This window comes from Danio aesculapii, chromosome 7, assembly GCF_903798145.1.
Source record: "Danio aesculapii chromosome 7, fDanAes4.1, whole genome shotgun sequence".
In the NCBI taxonomy this organism is placed as follows: domain Eukaryota; kingdom Metazoa; phylum Chordata; class Actinopteri; order Cypriniformes; family Danionidae; genus Danio; species Danio aesculapii.
Genome location: NC_079441.1, coordinates 71,112,896 through 71,135,828, shown reverse-complemented (window position 1 = coordinate 71,135,828; position 22,933 = coordinate 71,112,896). Strand labels below are relative to the sequence as shown.

At 35.7% G+C, this 22,933-nt stretch overlaps 3 protein-coding genes across 7 annotated transcripts in view; 1 reads left to right on the top strand and 2 right to left on the bottom strand.

Moving 5' to 3' along the window:
- Nucleotides 1–304, bottom strand: part of nsun6 (NOP2/Sun RNA methyltransferase 6) — a 44,980-nt gene extending 44,676 nt beyond the window's left edge. For all 5 annotated transcript variants that reach the window (XM_056462450.1, XM_056462449.1, XM_056462453.1 and 2 more), the window contains exon 1: nucleotides 85–304. The gene's annotated coding sequence lies outside the window, so the exon portion shown is untranslated. The remainder of the gene's footprint in view (nucleotides 1–84) is intronic.
- A 1,114-nt stretch (nucleotides 305–1,418) lies between these two features.
- myl12.1 (myosin, light chain 12, genome duplicate 1) lies at nucleotides 1,419–9,134 on the bottom strand. The gene is made up of 4 exons (XM_056462445.1): nucleotides 9,036–9,134; nucleotides 5,558–5,769; nucleotides 3,967–4,128; nucleotides 1,419–2,218 (listed from the first exon to the last, which is right to left on the bottom strand). The coding sequence occupies exons 2-4, from the start codon at nucleotides 5,739–5,741 to the stop codon at nucleotides 2,046–2,048; spliced, it is 519 nt and encodes a 172-aa protein (XP_056318420.1). The 5' UTR covers nucleotides 5,742–5,769; nucleotides 9,036–9,134; the 3' UTR covers nucleotides 1,419–2,045.
- A 9,358-nt stretch (nucleotides 9,135–18,492) lies between these two features.
- Nucleotides 18,493–22,933, top strand: part of LOC130231472 (myomesin-1-like) — a 28,152-nt gene continuing 23,711 nt past the window's right edge. The window contains exons 1-2 of the mRNA XM_056460805.1: nucleotides 18,493–18,636; nucleotides 21,374–21,550. Coding sequence (XP_056316780.1) covers nucleotides 21,408–21,550 — 143 coding nt within the window. The 5' untranslated portion in view covers nucleotides 18,493–18,636; nucleotides 21,374–21,407. The remainder of the gene's footprint in view (nucleotides 18,637–21,373; nucleotides 21,551–22,933) is intronic.

The window sequence follows — 22,933 nt, the reverse complement described above, 5'->3', positions numbered from 1 at the left end:
AAAAACACATCAGTATTAGTAATTAAAACACTTTGAGTAAATTATTCATACGGTATTTGATAATGTCATGTAATAAACGTTTACCTTATATGAGTTCCTGCGTTTAAAAACAACTGAATGGAAATGAGAAACACGTGCGAGATGTTTGAGCGGCTTTTAGGGGAAACACATTAAATATTATACAGATATATCTGTGCTTTTTCCGCTAAATAAAATAAAAGTTATATGAAAACGCACATGAGATAGACGAGCCTTCATTTATCTTAAAAAGTAAACAGAAAATTATTCGCTCTTCTTCGGCTTCTTGTCGTGTCGAAGGCGCGGAGAAACACCGACACCTGCTGGATCCGGATTGTACATTTATTTCCACTCTTAATTTATCTACAAACTTAAATTCATATGGTAAATTCCCATTTTTCTCACAGCAAGAAGGTCGCTGGTTCGAGCCTCGGCTGGGTCAGCTGGCGTTTCTGTGTGGAGTTTGCGTTTGAAGACATGCGATACAGGTGAATTGGCTAGGCTAAATTGTCCATAGTGTATGTGTGTGTGTGTGAATAAGTGTGTATGTGTTTCCCAGTGATGTTCTGCGCTTATATAACATATAAAACACACCAGATTTTATTATATTTTAAATTAATATAACACTTGTTTTTAGCTCAGAAACCAAAATATAATAAACAAGGCATTCTCAAGCACGTTAATGCTGTAATAAACCGCAAATGCGTAACATAAAGCTGATTAATCATGCTTATGATAGTTTTTTTAATAGTTATAATAATTAGAATATAAAGTGTTGTTTAAGCATTTAACAAAAGTCTTATGGTCGATCCCAGTTGTGAGACCAAATAATAACTTGACTTCTGGTTGATCATTTGGAGTGTCAGAAGGTGGATTTTTCTGATGAATCATCTGTTGAACTGCATCCCAATCATCACCAATACTGCAGAAGACCTACTGGAGCCCGCATGGACCCAAGACTCTCACAGAGAGTCAAGTTTGAGAGTCTCAGCAGGCACTTTTTAACAGGTATAATATTTAACAGGTATTTTATTCACAGTTATAAAGGAGTAATTACACACAGACATCTATAAATACACAGTTAAATGTAGAATTATTTGCCCCTGTTAAATATAAATCCTTTTATTAAATATTTCCCCAAGTGCTATTAACAAAGCAAGGAATTTTTCAGTGTTTCCTATAATATTTCTTCTTCTGTATAGATTCTGTATAGATATTTCTTCCTTTAGTTTGGCTGGATTAAAAGCCTTTTTAAACAATTTTTAAGGTCAATAACATTGAAGTTTCGATTGGCTACAGAAATAAACGTTATTTATTTATTCATATTAATATATTTATACAATTTTATGAACGCATGTCAAACATGCAAACTCTTGTCAAACAAAGAAAGCACACATCAAGAGGTTTTAATAAGAGTGATTTATTGAAAATCCTTAATATTATAAAATGTAAAAATTCAGTTAGGCAATGAAATCAAATGAGATCGAATGCATGTAAATATAATCAACACGTTCACATTTGTACTGCCTGAATGAGGAAAAAACGAGAGGTCTGAGATCAAGTTACGTCGCATTATAGCATAAAAACCGTAGACATGAATAAAACATGAAAACATGATCCACGAGAGCCCTGAACTTAATACTTTCACCAATTAACAGAAAGGTGTGATGAATAAAGTGGAATTTGCTTAATTTGCACACACCTAAAACTCTAAACAAAACACTGGAACATGAGATTTAGCCAAAAACACCACCAAAAAACAACAGTGCAGCTTTATCTTGGATTTTAAAAGCCCAAACAATGAGAATTACACAACAGAGCGACTTTAACTGTGTGTTCTGTATTATAAACCATGAGCTGAATACTTCACATATGCAGGAATAAATGCGCACATATGCATTATTTCTTCCAGTATATTCGGGAATAAAGGTTAACGTTGGTTTCTGGAGGGTGAACGGACAGCACAGGATTTCTCTAGCCTAAAAGGGGGATGAACGCTTAAAAAGGGTTGTATTATGGATTTATTTTTAATCGTCTTTGTCTTTAGCTCCGTGTTTCAGGATACGGGTGAACTCCACGTAGTTGAAGTTGCTCTTTTTATCGATCGGAGCTTCTCTGAAAAGCTCGTCCACTTCTTCGTCTGTGAACCGGTCGCCCATGGTGGTCAGCAGCTCTCGCAGGTAATCCTCCTGAATGAAGCCTGAGAGCAGAAAACAGCAGCAAACGTTCATCTCGGTTTCTTTAGTCATGCAATTGTGGAGATGCATGTATATGAGTGCATATCTCTTCTTGCTCAATAATATTTGTGCATTTAAGTTGCATGTAAAACTTTCATACATGTCGGCGCGATAGCCTAGTGCAGTGTTTCCCAACCCTGTTCCTGAAGGCACACCAACAGTACACATTTTCAACCTCTCCCTAATCAAACACACCTGAATCAACTCAGCAGAACATTAGAAGAGACTTCAAAACCTGAATGGGTCAGATAAGGGAGACATCCAAACTATGAACTGTTGGTGTGCCTCCAGGAACAGGAATGGGAAACACTGGCCTAGTGGTTAGCGTGCTGACATATGGTGCAGTAGCACGTCAGGGCGTCCCGAGTTCGAATCCTGGCTCGAGAACATTTTTCTCTACTCTACCCCGCTCTCTCTCTCCAACTTCGCTTCCTGTCTAAATACTGTCCTATCTAATAAAAAAGGCCAAAAAATAAATAAATAAATAAAAAACGTTCATATATTTGGCTTACATACTTTAAAATAAAGCCAAATAAATTAATCCTGAATGAAGCCTGAGAGCAGAAAACAGTAAATGAAAACATCAGGGTTTTATTTACTTTCTAAATTGTGTAGTATTCTACGTCTTGCTCTATACTCCCATTTGAATTGCATGTAAAATAAATAAACAAACATCTATACGTTTCTTTATATAGAAAAACTTGGAAAAAAAACTTCTATATATTTGGATGTTATAAAATCCAAATAATAAATTAAATAAAAATTAAATAATTTGATCAAAAATTAAGAATTAAAACAAATGACATAAAAAAAGTACTTCTAAATGTTATTAAATGCAAGTAAAAACAAATTAAATTCTAGATAATAAAATAAATAAAAATAAATAATACTAAAATTATCACAGTCACAGTGGCGCAGTAGGTTGCTGGTTCGAGCCTCGGCTGGGTCAGTTTCTGTGTGGAGTTAAAAAAGTACTTCTAAATGTTAATAAATGCAAGTAAAAACAAATTAAATTCTGCGCATGTTCGCGCTGTGTTCGCGTGGGTTTCCTCCGGGTGCTCCGGTTTCCCCCACAGTCCAAAGACATGTGGTACAGGTGAATTGGGTAAATGGCTAAATTGTCCGTGGTGTAGGAGTGTGAGTGTGTGTGGATGTTTCCCCAGAGATGGGTTGCGGCTGGATGGGCATCCACTGCGTAAAATGAATGCTGTATAAGTTGGCGGTTCATTCCGCCGTGGCAACCCCAGATTAATAAAGGGACTAAGCCGAAAAGAAAATAAATAAATTAATAAATCCTAAAATTATTATATCAAAAATACAAATAAAATATTTAAAATGATTTGCGATTCAAAAAGTGTCAATAATACATAAATGAAACAAGTCAGATTTCTGCAATAGTACTCACAGAATCAGGGTGAAAATAAATAAATATAAATGTATATAGAGAGATTTTTGAAAATGAAATATATATCTTTAAAATAAAAGTATTGAATTGCATATAAAAACAACAACTTCCATTTAACAAATTAATAAATGCGATGAATGTTTGTCAATCATAAAAATGTAAGCATGTTTCTCTAAATATGTACATACAGGTATTTGTTCTGTTTTTTGTTGCTGTTGTTTTAATCATTTTTAGAAAATAAAAACACATGAAAGATAAAATGATTTCCCCCTCAATGAAAACAAAACAAAGAGTGCATCTTCTCACCTGTTCCCTCCTCATCGAAGCATGCAAATGCATTACGGATGACTTCCTCCGGGTCAGTGCCGTTGAGCTTCTCTCCAAACATGGTGAGAAACATGGTAAAGTTTATTGGGCCGGGAGCTTCTGTCATCATCGCCTCCAAATAATCATCTGCGGGGTTCTTCCCTGAGACACAATGAAAAACACAATTAACCTCTTATGCATAGCAGTCAATGATTTATTTGAATTATTCAGCCTGACATGTTTACTGCTCCATTTACTTTAAACGCTTCTTAAAGGGCACAAAGTTTATCTTTTTTATGATGTAATATTAATATTATGGCTCTTCTGAGTGTGCCAGTTTAGGTTCAGTTCAAAACACAATTTAGATTGTTTTATTATAATGTGTTAAAAAGTGTCATGTTGGGGGCGTGTCCACAGCTCGCTGATTTAGGGGTGTGTTGCTTCACATGTAGATTACTTTCGGCTTCCCGCCAACGTAACAAGGGGGCGGGGCCATTACCCGCTCTGTGTTTGCAACACAGACGGGCAGATTGAAAGGAGGAGGAGAGGATCAGCAATCAGTCGTACATGTACGACTCGGACAGACCAAGCAGAGAGTACAAAATCATTTGTGTCTTTGTACAGTTTTACAGCCAACTGTGTGCTAGTTTCACGTACCGAGCTTGTACACCGAGACTAATAACCACGCACACTGAATTAACTTTGACTGAGGCACCGGATGCGCCGCTCGAAGCCGCGACACGGCACACCAGACACTCTCTGTAGCGCGGCAGAAACATGAAGTGTCCCGAATCGTCGCGCCACGCATTTTTGAATTGTAAACATAGGTTTCTGCAGCGGTCCGCGGCGCCCAGCCGTCGACTTGAGTGTACCCTGATAGAAACCGATGTTTAGAATTCTAAAACGCATGCTAGTTAAGATCACAGGGAGCTTCTGGGATCGCGAGAAATGCAAACGGCTGAAGTATAAGGTAGACTCAATGAGAAGTACACATGTTTGCAAACCTACCTAAAGATACAACCAATAATTCTGATTAGAGCGATCATGTGGAGAATATTGATCTTGTGTTGAGCCCAATGAGTCTTGCATCTAAAAATAGAGCTAGCGTGTTCCTTTAGTCATATCGCTTCGACTCACGCTGAAAATGGCGGACGTGAATCAACAAACTGAGGATATGATGACGCGCCTGTCAATCAATATTGGTGGGCGGGGGGACCGCTCTCCTACGTAAAGTTGCGGTCGATCTGAAAACAGCTCCAATTGGTCCACCGTTTTTATGTTGTTATATTGTAAAAAATAGCACTGGGTGTGCTTATATCACCCCAATATGACGGTCTATACACCATACATGCACATATGTCTGTCCAAACAGCTTGAAAAGTAGATTTTTTACCATAGGTGCCCTTTAAAATAAAATATAGTGTGTTCAATGGGAAAAAAGATTGCAGTTTTTTTACCCAGACATTTAAGAATAATATATTTTAGCGCAGTAATTACAATACTATGATATTTTATCTAAGGTTATCATGCCGTCAGAATCTTTTGCCTACTACTTTTGCATTTTTAGTAAAACTAGCTAGAAAAATCTTACCAAGAGAAGCGAGCATATCATGAAGATCCTCCTTATCGATGAAGCCATCGCGGTTCTGGTCGATCATGTTGAACGCTTCTTTAAACTCCTGAATCTGCGACTGATCGAACATAGCGAAGACATTGGACGTGGCGCGCTGAGGACGCTTCTTGGTGATCTTTCCCTTGGCGCGTTTGCTCGACATTTTGGCTGTATTTGGTTTTACCTACAAGCTTTAAAATAAAACACACAGAATTAATGACAAGAAATGTTACGAACAAATAAATAAAAGACAATTGTGGTCACACTTTACAATAAGGCTCCATTAAATCAATGCATTTACTAATATAAGTCAACAATGATTGATATTGGCACTTATTAATCATTGTTCAACATTTACTAATGCAATATTAAAATAAAAAGTTGTGATTATCCCTAATGTAATGCAATTCAATGATTTTAATGGTCCTCAAGCTAGTATGAAAAACCTTTACAGCACCTAAATATATTAAACGTATGTCTTTTTAAAAAATAATACAGTAGCATAACTTTAAAGCAAAAAGCATCCAAAATACAGAAAATCAAACAGGCCCAAACAGTAAGAGATTTGAGAAGCATTCTGAAATACCTGCATATGTGAATGGCGTGCTCAGGCAAGTCCACCACATTAAAAAAAAATCTCTCTGACTATGCTTGTGCTGGGACGGTTTTTAAGGTAATTTTAGGTTGAGTTTTACTTTTGAGTTTTTACACTAAAAAAATCTTGTTTGCCTTCATTTTTAAGCTGAATCGAATTAACTTTAGTCCATTGAATTCATATTATGTTGAACTGACTTAAAACAGCTTGTGCAACTTATACAATTAAGTTAGAACATGATTAACTTAGTTTTTATAAGTTACACTGAACTTAAAGCATATGCCGTCATGACTAATTGATCATATAATTTTTTACAGTGTAAGAAAGGACCAAACCCGTTTCTTTTAAACAGAAATTACCAACCCAATTACTAAAATCCTTTTTTTTTTGGTGTCAGAATTCTTTTGTAAAATAGGTCTACTGTGTGTGTAATCAAGGCACATCACATTAACTATTTTTTACTTTTGATAAATTATATTATGATCATTTTAGGCCATTTTATACGCACTACTGATCAAAAATTTGGGGTCAGTAGGATTTTTGAATGTTTTAAAATAAGCTTCTCCTGCTCACCAAGGCTTCATCAAAAATATAGTAAACATAGTATAATTGTGAAACGTTACTGCACTATAAAATAACTGTTCAAAAGTAGTTTATAAATTAATATGTTATTCCAGTGACTTTAAGCATTCATTTTCAGCTTCATTCCTCCATTCTTCAGAGTCACATGATCCTTCAGAAATCACTCTGATATTAACCATATTAATAATTATAATTATTATTATTATTAATTGTAATAGTAATAAAAGCAGTAATGACTGGAGTAATAAACTCATTTGAAACTACATACAATAAGAAAGCAGTTATTTAAAATTGTAATAAATATTTAACTTTTTTTTACATTTTATAAATTCCGCCTTGATGAACAGAATAATTTTCTTTAAACAACAAACTGACAGCAAACTTGACCAGTAGTGAGGTTTTATAATGAAAAGACTACAATGTAATAGCACGTTATGCAAGTGCACATTATTTTATATATATTTTAGTATTTATATATTAAAGTTAATATTTTAATTGTTTTGTTTTGGAACAAAACTCTCTTTTTTAACATAAATAACCATTTAAATACAGGGAGAAACTTTAAATCAAAAATACTTTTTGTAAAATCAATGAAGTTATACCAGTGTCAGATTTTTTGTAAAATCACAAGAACTACTTTTTGATTTGCCATATACATTGACTTTTGATAAATTGTATTATTGGCATTTTAGTTCACTCATTATATAAATATAAAGAAAGGATTACAATTTAATGCAAGTACTCTTTTCATACATTTTTTTAAAGTCAATTTTTAAGTTGAGTTATACTTTTGAGTTAAGCGTTTTAATAACCAGGTAGATAGAAATACAGGTAGAAACTTTTGGTGTCAAAAACACTTTGTAAAATCAATAGTTATACCAATGTCGTTTTTTTTTTCCGATTTATCGCATCAAAATTAACTTTCAACACATTGATTTATTGTCATGTTAGGCCACTTATTATATAAATATAGTATAGCAGGATTACAATCTGATAGCATCATGATACAAGTACATAGAATTGTATCATCATAAAAAAATCATTTAATAATATTGGTAAGAATATTTAGCCATTAAAATCAGATCATTAAAAAAATCCCAATGTAGCCTCTTTCCCATCTCTCTCACACATTTGGGGAATTAATTTTGTTTAAAAAAATTAAAAAACAAAAAACATGAATGTCTACATCTTTTCACAAATAAAAAAGATGATTACTATTTTTCTATCTACCTGTGAATGTTTTTGCAAGTAAAAGTAATTGATTTACTATGAAAATATACATTTATTTATATTTTTTGTATCATTTATCCTCACTTATATTTATAGAATTACAACAGGGTTCATAATGAGCCACTGTTTTAGACCAATCACAAGCTATAAATGCTTGTATCCAATAACATTACTGTGCTTTGCAAATGCGCTAAAAACAGTAACTTTCTAATTATTTTCATGCACTTATATATATTCAAGTTAGATTTTTTTCAGTATTCCTTTAAAATCTATTGCTCATACTGATTTTTGTGTTGCTCAAATGCAAATTAAGTACAAGAAATTGCTCAATTTTTTAAATAAAGGCTAAATAACGCAAAAACTACCCTAGTAAAAACATGGTAAACTACAGACGTTTTCTTTTTCCACATTGACTCAATGAAAGGTTGCTAATTGCTTTTAGTTTTGACAGATTGACAAAATTAATCAGCAAGTTTACTCATTTTGAATGCATTATTATGAGACTAAAACAAAAGTTACTCTACATAAAGGCTGCTGGGCCTTATGTAAGTTGGTCTGCATTAAGAGGGCGGTCTCTATCTTCACAGCCTACATTTCTGACCCATTTGATTTAATTATAGCACATTCGGGTTAATTAGGACAGATTCGCCACTAACGGCAATGATCAAAACTCTTTAACGTTAGCACATTTACGGTGACGACGTTAAATAAACAGACATTCGATGAGGCAGGAAGCTAACGTTAACGTTAATAACCGCACTCTGGCGATTACAGCTTACACGTTTGCTAAATATAAACCGAATGTATACTACAAATAGATAACATTATTGGTATTAACGTACAAACACATTATTATTATTATTATTATTATTATTAATCTTAACCGTCAAAGACATGGCTCGTTTAACTTATTCGTCCTGCCTGTACAGGGTCAATATACAATACGAAATTAAATCGAATCGATGATAATGTATATTTTAACAGTAATTACATATGAAACAACTTTTAAAAAGAACGAAATTAAAAAATTAAACAAAACAAATGTCTTACCGAACAACAGAAGATCGACCGTTCCCAGCCGTGTTCAACCACCGCCCAAACTTCCGGATTTCAGCGTCGCTTCCGCAAGCTTTGACCAGACCAACTCACTGCTGCAAGGGTGTCCCTAATGAAAGCTAAAAACCTCCGAAAAACGTGTCATGACATCAACTTATCAACATGAAAAGATGTTTAATGCGTTCTTTAGCATGTCTATACATTTTTGCCAGGCAAAATGCTTTGATAAAGCAGTCTATTTTTATATCACACCCTTTTTTCTTCAGCGTTGGTTTCTTCAGACACGCCCACATCTACGTAATCGACCTCAAACAAGACCATATACGGTCTGAAAATCTTTTTTCCTGCTCGACGAAATGTTTGCTGCATTGTTTGTCATCATCATTATTATATTACAGACAGAAAGCATTTGTTTTCTGTGGCTATTTACAAAACAAATAAATCAGAGGCTAAAAATGAATCTTAATGAGCAGGGCTACATTTTAAAATATCAGCGTAAACACAAACGACAACGTTTTTGTGGCGATTTTTGTACAATTTTCCTTGTTTTTTCTCATTAAAAAGCATTACTGTCCAACTGCAGCATAGGTACAGTAGATTCAAATGTGTTTTTATGTTTATAACATTACTAATGGAAACTGTAGTAACTTAACTTACATAAAAATATCACTTTGTTATATTATTTATTAAATTAATCATAATTAATTATGATTTCTCCAAGTAGGACATGTTCCTGGATTAACATCTATGTTAATCCTGGAACAACATTCCAAATAGCCCTTCAGAATGGGATATATGCACATCGACTTTTAATTTTAGCCATGCCAGCCTCATCGCTTCCGGTGAATTGTATTTACATCAGTGGCGGATTTAAGCAAAAGGTTTAAGATAAGATTTACTTTATGCAAGTGTATTGAGTGGTTATTCAAGAATAAAGATGTAAGGGGCCATTCACATTTGGCGTCTTTTGCACACGCAAGTTTGTTATACTCTATGTGCAACCGAAACAACGCTAGTGAAAACAAATTGACACATGTGCGCAGAAAACTATTCCCGCTCGCTTACATGCACACTGATATGCCTTGACAAAACTAAAGTTTATAGAATATGATGATGATGATACTTTGATTAAGCATGCAATGAGGAAAAAGGAGGAATAATGAGTCAGGGAGGAAACTAAGACATCATAATAATAATTCTCGGCCATGAGTCGGCTCTAACACAACATAATTCTATAAAACATTTAATTAATATGAATAATATTAATCATTAATATTCATGCAAAGGTCTTAGAATGTTAGTTGTGTCTTTACATTGTTTCTCAGTTACATTTAGGATTAATTTATGTTATTTTTTTAGAATAATAGTTGTATAATAATAATAATAAAAATAATAAATTGTTATATTTATTGAAATAAATAAATATATATATAAATGTAATCATAATTGTTATTTTAAATGTATATATTTTAAAAATGGGTGACGCAGTGGCGCAGTAAGTAGTGCTGTCTCCTCACAGCAAGAAGGTTGCTGGTTTGAGCCTCGGCTGGGTCAGTTGGCGTTTCTGTGTGGAGTTTGCATGTTCTCTTCGCGTTCGTGTGGGTTTCCTCCGGGTGCTCCGGTTTCCCCCACAGTCCAAAGACATGCGGTACAGGTGAATTGGGTAGGCTAAATTGTCAGTAGTGTATGAGTGTGGATGTTTCCCAGAGATGGGTTGCGGCTGGAAGGGCATCTGCTGCATAAAACAAATGCTGGATAAGTAGGCGGTTCATTCCGCTGTGATGACCCCAGATTAATAAAGGGACTGAATGAATATTTTAAAAATATATTTTAAATATTTTAAATATATATATAAAGCCATCCACATCGTGTCTTTATTTCTTGGGGGATGGGGGAAGGGGGATGTTTGGGGTGGTTTCGCCCAGGGTGCCATTTAAACCAGAACCGCCACGGTCACCAAAACAAATTCCTGTGAACATACCTGGCAATAAAGCCCTTTCTGATTCTGATCCATAACCATATATATATATATATATATATATATATATATATATATATATATATATATATATATATATATATATATATATATATATATATATATATATATATATGCATCACTGCATTATAATGGACAGCCACTAGAGAGCGCACTTAGTGCATGTACAACATTACAGCATTTTTTTTTACATTCCAGCGTTCAATCTGTGCCACACATTTTCACAAAGTGCTTTGAAATGCTCATATTTGTTCAATGTTTGACACATCCCTGTAATAATGCATATCATAAAATCTCCAAATTAAAAATATAAAATCCCCAAATTACCAAATATGTTCATCTGGAGCTGTTTCGTCGTAAATAAACAGGTGAAGTAAGTAATAAGGTTATTATTACTATTATTTACCAAGAATAGAATAAATAGTATATGTTAAAAAAAGCTGCAACTAAATTAGCAAACAGTTTAGCCTAATAGCTGATGAATATGAACATAATATAGAAGTTATTTTGCAATACATTCATTCATTTATTAATTTTCCTTCAGCTGAGTCCCTTTATTTATCAGGGGTTGCCACAGCGAAATGAACCGCCAACTATTCCAGCATATGTTTTACGCAGCGGCTTGCCTTCCAGCTGCAACCCAGTACTGGGAAACACCCACACACACTCATTCACACACTCACTCCAACGTCACGGTTTAGGGGTCTGTGTATTATATATGTTATGTGTCATGCCATGTGTGTTGTTGTGTGCGAGGGTGTGTGCTTATTTACTTATTTGTGTTGACAGCATGCTATCGAATCAGCTGACTTCATCAGCATCCTCCAGCTGATCCCTGTTTCACTGGCTATATATTCAGTCTGTGGTTACTGCTGGTTATCAGTCCGTTGTTTGTCCTTGTCCCTGTCTGTTTGTCTCTCAGGATTCTCCGCAGTCTTCATTAGTTTGGACGACTTCGTTTGGCCACCGGGCTCTCTTTGTTTTGAACTTTGCTGTTGCATTGTCTCCAGTTAACAGCCAGCTGTATCCTTTGATACATATTAATCTGTTTTCATTAAATATTACTAGCAATTGGATCCTCTCTGTCTGGTGTCCTGACACATACACTATGGCCAATTCACCTATAGCACATGTGTTTGGACTGTGGGGGAATCCGGAGCACCCAGAGGAAACCCACGCCAACACGGGGAGAACATGCAAACTTCACATAAAAACGCCAACTGACCCAGCCGGGACTCGAACCAGTGACCATCTTGCTGTGAGGTGACAGTGCTAACCACTGAGCCACCGTGTTGCCCCCTTTACTAATAGATATATATATTTAAATGAAGGTGTTTAGTTTTTCTTTGAAGGCAGTCTGCCACCATTCATTCATTTTCCTTCGGCTTAGTCTCTATTTCAGAGGTCGCCACAGCGGAATGATCCGCCAACTATTCCAGCATATGCAGCGGATGCCCTTCCAGCCACAACCCAGTACTAGGAAACACCCATACACACTCATTCACACACGCTCACTTCAGCCAGAACATGCAAAGTCCACACAGAAATGCCAACTGGTCCAGCCAGACCTTCTTGCTGTGAGGCGACAGTGCTAACCACTACATGTCGCCCAGTCTGGCTCCATTCCTGCAATAAATGCAAAGCACACTATAGCTTATAGATATCCTTAAAACTGCTTGTTACTGTTACTGAACATCTAAAACCTTTATTTTAATTTCACAGGACTCTTAAGAAGCTATTTATGATGAATATTACTCCCAAATGGACCCCTGATTAATCAGTGACTAAGCCCGGGGAAATGATTATTACGCCCAAATGTAGATTCCCTATTACATGTAAGGAGGAAATTAAGAATGCAGCTTTCTACATTTGTACAGTTCAGTTTATTAAATGATAAAGCAAAGCAGGGCGACACGGTGGCTCAGTGGTTAGCATTGTCGCCTCACAGCAAGAAGGTCGCTGGTTCGAGTCCTGGCTGGGTCATTTCTGTGTGGAGTTTGCATGTTCTCCCAGTGTTGGTGTGGGTTTCCTCCGGGTGCTCCGGTTTTCCCCACAGTCCAAACACATGCACTATAGGGGAATTGATGAACTAAATTGGCTGTAGTGTATGAGTGTGTGAATGAGTGTGTATGTATGTTTCCCAGTACTGGGTTGTGGCTGGAAGGGCATCCGCTGCATAAAGCATATGCTGGAATAGTTGTCGGTTTGTTCCACTGTGGTGACCCCTGATGAATAAGGGACTCAGCTGAAGTAAAAGAGTGAATGAATGAATGATAAAGCAAAGCATGATGTGTTTGACTGCCTGTATATCGATGTAGAAATGACGCAGCGCAGCAGCTGTGTTTAATCCCGGGTCAGCCAAACGTGTGCTCGTCCAAACACTATTACAAAGCTTCTTTGAGGAGAGATGAAAATACACACGGCATATTCATGACAACAACAGTCTCATAAATAGGCAGCTGGCCTGAACATGCAAACACACTCACTCTTTTTCCAGGAAGATTTTCCTCTGAGGGTTTGATTGGCACCAATGTAACTAGAGCTTTAAGCATTACTGTTTAATCTCTGGTGTTTATGTGTGAGAAATTCAGCGTAAATGGACAGAGTTCATTTTAAAATGAAAATACAGTCATCCTTAGCTATGTTTCCATCCAAAGATGTGACTTAAAGTGGACCTATTATGCAAAAATCCCTTTTATAAGGGGTTTAAACACCTGTGTGGCGGCAGTCTGTGAATATAACCAGCTTCTAATGGTAAACATTTATTAGTTATATTTTTTATAATCACATCTGATAAAAGCAGTCTGCAGAAACACTTTGATTGACATTCTCTCTTTGTATGATGTCATCAGAGGGGGAAAGCCCCGCCCACTAGTGATCATCTCTCCCTCATTAGCATAGGACTTTAGTCTTGTTTTTGAATCTGCCACTATGCTGACATACAGACATTTGTAGCTCCGCCCTCTTTTGAAAAGAGCCCAATCTCATTTAAATTTAAAGCGACAGTCACCAAAACGGCACAATTAGGATCAAAAGCCTAAAAGGAGCAGTTTCAGAGAGTTTTAAAACATTATCTGTGTGGTATTATGAGCTGAAACATACCAGGACACAAATCTGTATAATGACATAGGTATGACACAGGTATTACAAAAAGGAGGTGAAATATGAGGACATTGGTGACGTCCTCATTTCTCAAAAGGCTTATAAATTCCACAGGATGAGTTTAATCAGAGAGTAAAGCTGCTCACTGTCTCCTGTGATGGTTGGGTTTAGGGGTAGGGTGGGGTTAGGGCAATACAATATACGGTTTGGACAGTATAAAATGAATGGAAACCTATGTAATGTACCCACTTTTCACAAAAACAAACGTGTGTGTGTGTGTGTGTGTGTGTTAAGGGGTTTGTCACAGTACACTCAAAAGAAATGACATTTGCTGTTTGTTCAAAATAATTTTGTTGTGAAAACTTAATTATTTTTAAGTTCAATTCACTTAAATTTGTCAAAACTAGTAAGTTAACTTAATTACTTCATGTGGTCAAGACACAAATCGATTGTGAGGAGCCCAGCATTTTTTGCAGTGTGTAGAGTTTGAGCATGTGAAATTCTGTCGGACGATGCTGTGACAAGAGGTGGACAAAAACAAGATGATGTGATTGATAAAACAATCATTGCTCTTCTACATGTCTCAGGCAGGTCCGGATTGGCTAATCGGGAGGACCGGGAGAATTCCCGGTGGGCCGGTCCATTTTTTGGCGGTCAATTTTTTTCATTGATTTATTCATTTATTTGACCATAGCTTCATTCTATTTATTTATTATGACATGATAACTTTGCTCTTTTTATTTATTTTCTCGCAGCCCCATGAGCAAAATGCAGCCTGCTGGTTAATGATTATGTAATCAGCAGCACCTTAGTGAATATAAGCAGTCGAATAATTCATATTAATAAATATTACACCTGCTCAATGAAAATCAGATGATTCACTACATTAATAAATCTGACATAACTTGATCAGAAATCTAAAAAGGGGAGAAAAAGATTAAGCCATCAATAGAAAGTAATACTGTGGTTAAAAGAGTCCTGCAGATAACAGTGCAATACTTCTTTCTTCCACAGCACTGGCTTAACAGTGGTCCAGTGGTCAGCTCGTTGAGTTATGACGCGGTCGACCGGAGGCCGAACCTCACCTAAGTAATTTATTTTTGTTTTTTTCTTCACTTTTAGTGTTAAGACATATAATACTGTTTGGGTTACTTATATAGGTGTACATATTTTATTTTATTTTTTGTGTGACCACTGTTACAAAGGACTGGATATATATTCAGCCATTGCAGGAAAGGACATTGTGATGTTTTAAAGAATAGTGTTGGAGATTTAGCTACTCTTTAATCTTCTCATATTTATGAAAACATTTGAAGCTCCAAAGCAGCTGTGTCCTTGAAAAAGACGTGATTGTGTCATTAGAAACTGAATTGGAAATGATGTTATTTTAATATAGTCAGTCGTGAACTGAGGTGGGCCGGTCTAAGGCTTAGAACTCCAGGGCTGAAAAGGAGTCCCACTCGGGCCCTGGTCTCAGGTTTTGACATGATGCAAATTTGCAGGTCACCAAGCCTGAATTTTGGAATGCAGCAACATGTGAAACGTGTTGCACAAGCTTGAGTTTCTGGTCTGCCTTATTCATATGCAAATCAGTGGAAGCCAATGCAAACAAACTGCAAGCTTTGGACGTTTATATCAGGTTTGCATCTTCTAAATGCAAATTTTGTCACTTTTTTGTGCACACTAGATATCTTTAAGACTAACATACTGATACTGACATCTTTTTTATGTTTGACTGATCTAACCCTTTAAGGAATGGAATGTAATTATATAGATATTTAAATGAAGGTGTTTTTTTACCATAGGCTAATTCTGAAATCGTAGCCCAACACTGAAAAAAATTATTCAAAGATGATTCCTTGGATTTACTTTTACGTTAAGTGGTTGTAAACAATTTATTTGAGCAGAATTTAAACAAACAAATTAAGTTGAACATTGCTCAATTTAATTTGTTTGTTTAAATTCAACACAAATAAATTGTGTGCAGCAACAGTTTTGCATGCAACACTTTTTTCAGTGTATATACTGGCCTCTGGTGGATTTACGCAAGAACAGCAGGCGGGATTGGCACTCGCGAGAGAAATTTGAGATCTGAAAAAGCATACACAGCGGCCTCTGGTGGATACACGAAAACAAAAACAGCAAAATAAAAAAAAAATAAAAACTTCCTGGGACATATTTGGTGGTCTCCAGAAATGTATATAGGGGTACATTTTCAGAACGAGCCTGGGTTGTTTTTTCTTCTTCTCTAAAGGCAGTCTGGCAACATTTGTGCATATCTGTTAAACCTGTGACAGACATTACAGCACGCCTGCTGCTGAGTATCCTCTCTTTTGCATTGTTTATTTATATTTATCTCTACTTCACACACACATTGTTGCTGGTATGTGTTGTATGTGAGGGGGCAACAATAGCATGGCTATTGTTAGATCAGACCACAGCTGAGATGAAGGCCTTGGAAAGGAAAACAGCAATAAGGTCAGAGGCTCATGGAGGTAAACTAAACATTAATCCATGCACAAACCGGAAAAATCTAGTTTGGTTAAAAAGACAGTATAAATACATACAGAGTGACACTTATATACATACATATTGTACGCATAAATATATACAATAAGTGAAGCTTTCACATTCAGCTCCACTTTTGCCTGATGGACTCTGAAGACAATTGCGAGGCAATGTAGCCTTAAAAATGGCCCTCTGTGAATTTGATTTTCTTTTTCCAATATTTCCCAAATGATGTTTAACAGAGCAAGGAAATTTTCACAGTATGTCTGACAATATTTTTTCTTCCGGAGAAAGTCTTATTTGTTTTATTTCGGCTAGAATAAAAGCAGTTATTATTTTTTAAAGCCATTTTAAGGTCAAAATTATTATCCCCTTAAGGAGTATTTATTTGGATTGTCTACAGAACAAACTACTATGTTTGGCAACGTGTTGAAAAAAATCTTCTCTCCGTTAAACAGAAATTGGGTTAAAAATGTACAAGGGGGGCTAAAAGATTCGGACATCAACTGTATGTGCCGATGTGAATTGGATTGTGTTCACATTAAAAAGACGGTTCACCCAAAAATGACAATTCTGCAATCATTTACTTACCGAAGAATAAAATCAAATTAAAGAGACAGTTCACCCCCCAAAAAAGTTAATTTACTCATCATTTCTTCCCACGTTGAGTGGTTCTTAACTTTTATGAGTTTGAACACAAAGGAAGATATTCTGAAGAATGTTGGGGAACAAATCTGCCATTGACATCCATAGCAGAAATATAAAATGCTGAAGATGTCCATGACTTTTTCCAGCATTCGTCAATATATCTTCCTTTGTGTTCAACATAGGAAGAAGTAGAGTAAATGAATGCGAATTGACATTTTAGGCTGAACTATCCCTTTAATGCATTGGCATATAATGCAAAAGTGATACCAATGCTGAATTTCTTGAATGTCTACTATCATTTAGTCTCTTGATTAATCTGTGAAGTGCATTTTCTCTGCATTCCTGTTTAGGATCTGTCAGTGCTTTTCTGCATTCGCCACTTGAGCCCCTTTTATCTCTATCAGAGAAGGTTTTATCTCCTGAAACGGTCCTGCTTTAGACTTGATGTCCATTGACCTAATAAGGTTAATATATTATTATATATAAAATATTCAATTTTAATATTATTCAAAACTGTTGAAAACAGCGCTACCATTTCACAACATCTACTGGTTTGTAATCTAAAATAAGACATGCATACATTTGGTCACACTTTATAATAAGATTTCATTAGTTAATGTATTTACTAACATGAACTAATATAAAAATATTTTTACAGCATTTATTAATCATAGTTCAACATTAACCAATGCATTATTAATATCCAAACTCATGCTTGTTGACATTAGTTAATGCACTGGGATGAATCAGCAACGAACAACTGTACTTTTGATTAACTAACATAAACAAATACAGTAATAAATTCATGTTCATTAATGCATTAGCTAACATTAACTAATGCATTATTAAAATCCAAAGGTGTGCTTCTGTAACATTACCTTATCAAACATGAATAAATACCATAATAAATGTATTACTAATAGTTTGTTCATGTTAGTAAATACACGAACAAACATTAACTAATATAATCTTATTGTTAAGTGTTACCTTACATTTTTACATGCATACTGTAAATGACAGCAGTCTAGTCTGGAAGTATTAGCCTATAAACTAATACCCGAGTATGTAACTCTCCTGCAGTCAGTCACGTTATCAGGCGCAGCACGTCAGTGTAAAATGCGCCGGTACTCCTGTGCTCTACGGCTATATTTACCGTCACAGTCGCCATAAAAGGTCGTGAGAGTCGCCTGGACATTCCTGCCATCGCCAATATTATTTCTGTTGTGTGGACAGCAGCAGCAGCAGCTCCTGGTCAGTTTGCGTCTAAGCTTGGATTTGGATCTTGCTGGAGTTTTCCTGACGCGCTGCTCTCAGATCTGCTTTCAGACATCTGACAAGGTGAGATGATGAACTAATGAATGCATACAGTTGAATTTGGAATTATTAGCCCACCTATTTATATTTTCCCCCATGCAATTTCTGTTTAACGGAGGGAAGATTTAAGATTTAGAAGAATAGTTTTAATAACTCATTTCTAATAACTTATGCCTGTTGTCTTTACCATGATGACAGTAAATAATATTAGACTAGATATTTTTCAAGATACTAGTATTCAGCTTAAAGTGACATTTAAAGGCTTAATTAGGTTAATTAGACGAGTTTTTAGGCTAGTAATTAGGCAAGTCATTGTATAACAGTGGTTTGTTCTGTAGACAATCCAGAACAAATATTGCTTAAGGGGGCTAATAATATTGACCTTAAAATGGTTTTAAAAACATTAGGAACTGCTTTTATTCTAGCCGAAATAAAACAAATAAGATTTTTTCCAGAAGAAAAAATATTATAGGAAATACTGTGAAAAATTCCTTGCTCTGTTAAACATCATTTGGGAAATATTGGAAAAAGAAAATCACAGGAGGGCGAATCTTTCTCACTTCAACTATATGTGATGGCAGGTGAAATATTTGTTTAATCTCATGGATTATACACAAGTTGAAGGGCGCTGGATTTTTTATATATATTTTTTACATGCAATAAAAAATGCTGGGTTGTCGTAACTCAATGTTGTGTTACTTATGGAGTAAAACAACAGTGTTCAGATTTTTTTAAAATTAGCTTTTTTTTTAACCCAATTGGGTTCTGATGTGTTGATGGAAACACTCAAAAATGACTGTTGCTGCTTGTTCAAACTACTTATGTAAAGGTGCTGTATGTCAGTTTTTGACTCTTCTAAAGCATAAAAATACCTTAATATGTTTGCAGATATTCAGAAACATGCTCAGTGAACATTCTTGTTTATCTGAAAAACAATGCTGAAGTCAGATATTCTGCTTTGAAAGTGTCTGTTACGTGCCGGATCGGCTGTCTTTGTTTTAGTCATTTGGCCAATGCCAGTTTAGCCAATTATATTTCAGCGCCCTGAGTCGCCTTGGTGAAAAACTTTAGTCAGAAAGGCTCTCAAAGTGTGCGTCCGTGACCGAAATGCGACCTCCGGTGGACAGTACCAGACTCTGAAATGAGACGCAGATTCAGAGTTCCACATGAGGTGGTTATTAATTAGCAAATAATACAAATATAATGAAAGTAAACATTAGGTGAGCAGGTTACATTGTAACTGCGTGTCCTAACAACACGCTTCGTGACGAGATACGCAGTGATGAGATATTTGGCCGTTCACATCAGACGAAACATGATGGAAAATTAAATCCAGCCATTCAGAAGCAGAGAATATGCACTCACTGCACTCCAACAAAATGGTAAGGTTTATAATCTAATTAATACATATTAAACCTCTTTAACAATATTAAATGTAGATGCTGAATCACTGATATGTGTTGGCTTACTCTGAGTCACAGTTCTGAAGTTCAATTTCAAACTGAGGTGAGATGAACTCTCTGCTGCTGCTTTCAGTATATGGCAATAAATGACATGTAAAATGGCATTCAGACTCACATTATTACCATTTGAAGCTGCGGTCACACTCGGCTTTGTGTGCGTGAAATTCTGTCATACTGTGCTGCGAAATTAAACTAATAAATTAAAGGGGCGGGATTAAACAAGATGATTAGACATTAAAAAAGCGAGCGATCGCTCCATGTTTTAAAATTCTGTCCAGAGAGGTCCTGTTTTGATCCTCGATTGGTCTCACGCAGTCAAGTGATGCGATTTCGCAGGTCAGAGTTCACCAAGCTTGAACTTTGCACTGCAGCAACTTGCGAAACTTGATGCATGACCTTGCGTTTCCGGTCTGATGCACTCGCGTGCTATGGGAGGAAAAGTCAAGTGTGACCGCAGCTTAACACTGAATAAAGCACATGAGGTGTATCTGAGGTGATCATTGTTTTCTGTTGTTCACCTATGAGAAATAGAAGCTGTTTCTAATATATCAGATCGAGATGTTTATTAGGACAAAACTCCTTTTAGTATGGAAAACATTTATTCTTATCGCATGCCGTTGCTTTTAGTTAGAAAACGGTTCAAATCAGCCTTAAATCAACCTCGTCTCAATAGCCAGGGTGTTACAACCTCCTCGCTCAAGAAAGTAGTAACAAAACCAAATAAAAATCCAAACCAGAAAATCAAATCAACTTAAATATATTTAATCAAAAATTAAGTGAAATGATATATAAATATAAAGAAAAGAACTCCAAAGCTGAAGAGGGAAGGATGAACACCCGCAGTCCTGTTCTCTTGGTCTTTATCCAAACGCACACCACAGGTAACACTCCGCACCTGGTCCAAACATAATCACGGCAAAACACAGCACCTGTTCAACACTCCAGAAGAATACCAGATTATGGAACACATCCATCTAGTTGACACTGGTTAACAGAACCTTACGACCGTCACACAGGGACACTCACGTTAATCTGGCAACCTGCGCTTGCGTGGACTCCTCAGAGTGCAATACCTAGTTCAACCACTGGATGTCAAACTTACATACTGCACCTTTGAGATGAGTTGAAACAACACAATTCTTAAAGTTTTTTGGGGGGCAACTTAATTGCTTTAAGTTCAATCCACTTAAATTTGTAAAAAGGATCACGTTGATTTGTGTTGGGATAACATGAAGGAATTGTGTGGAACCCAGCATTTTTTACAGTGAAGTTGTGAATCTTTTCAAAACGACAAAAAGAGCTGAAGACAGTGTCTGCGGTAAAGAGGACACAATGTCGGGATCGATACCGTTCTACCAGAAACACCACCGCCACTATGACCGATCCTACCGTAGCCGAGAAACGGAGTCTGCTATCAGCCAATACCAGCAGAGCTCCAGTAGTTATTCTGCACATAGCAGCAAAAGCACCAAGGGGTAAGAGAGCATAAATCATCCCCTCTCCCATCACTTTAACTCAGTCTTCATTTACCCCAGTAATACACCTTCCTTACACCCCTGTCATACATGTTCGCTTACATTTACCATTGCGTGGTGAAATTTTGTGGATGAAATCTAGTCGTTTTAATGGAAACATCATTCAGTTTTGGAGGGAAAATTTCCATTGAATTAATTTTTTTCCATAGGGAAAGTGATATTTAAAGGGACAGTTCACCCAAAAATGTACTCATCTTCAGGCTATTGAAGATGTAGGTGACTTTTTTTGTTCAAGTTAAATTGAAAGAGGATTTTTAGCTGAATAACGCAAGTCAATGGTTACCCGTTTATAAAAATAAACATACCTAAAAAGTCCACATTAATAGTGAGGGCTCCACACTGAGGTCTTATAAAGCAAAAAAATCAGTATGTGCAAGAAACTGAACATTATTTACAATATTATTAGCTTTTATCCATGTGAAATGCTTTAAATTGAGAATGTCATTCAGTTTTGGCTAATTTCCATAGGGAAAGTGATATTTAAAGGGACAGTTCACCAAAAAATATACTCATCTTCAGGCTATTGAAGATGTAGGTGACTTTTTTTGTTCAAGTTAAATTGAAAGAGGATTTTTAGCTGAATAATGCAAGTCAATGGTTACCCGTTTATAAAAATAACCATACCTAAAAAGTCCACATTAATAATGAGGGCTCCACACTGAGGTCTTATAAAGCAAAAAAATCTGTATGTGCAAGAAACTGAACATTAAATACAATATTATTAGCTTTTATCCATGTGAAATGCTTTAAATTGAGAATGTCATTAAGTTTTGGCTAATTTCCATAGGGGAAGTGATATTTAAAGGGACAGTTCACCCAAAAATGTACTCATCTTCAGGCTATTGAAGATGTAGGTGACTTATAAAGGCCTTATAAAGCAAATTAAATCAGTATGTGCAAGAAACTGAAAATTAAATACAATATTATTAGCTTTAATCCAGATTGAATTCTTTTAATGGAGAACATCATTCAGTTTTGGGAAATTTCCATATAAATGAAGTGATATTTAAAGCGATAGCTCACCCAAAAATGAACATTTATAGTTAATTTACTCACAAGCCATTAAAGAGGTGACTTTTATCTTCAAGTGATTATTAAAGAAGATTTATTTGCTGAATCTGTGGAGATTTATATAATTTTGTTGACAAGGACAATGGACATTATTAATTAAAACATGTTCAATGTGCCAAAATTAGCCAGTTCAGATCAATAGTCGTATCTCCTGATGACACACTGAGGGAGGTCTTGTGAAGCAAAACAATCAGTTTGTGCAAGAAATTGAACATTATTTACAATATTATTAACTTTAATTCACATGAAATC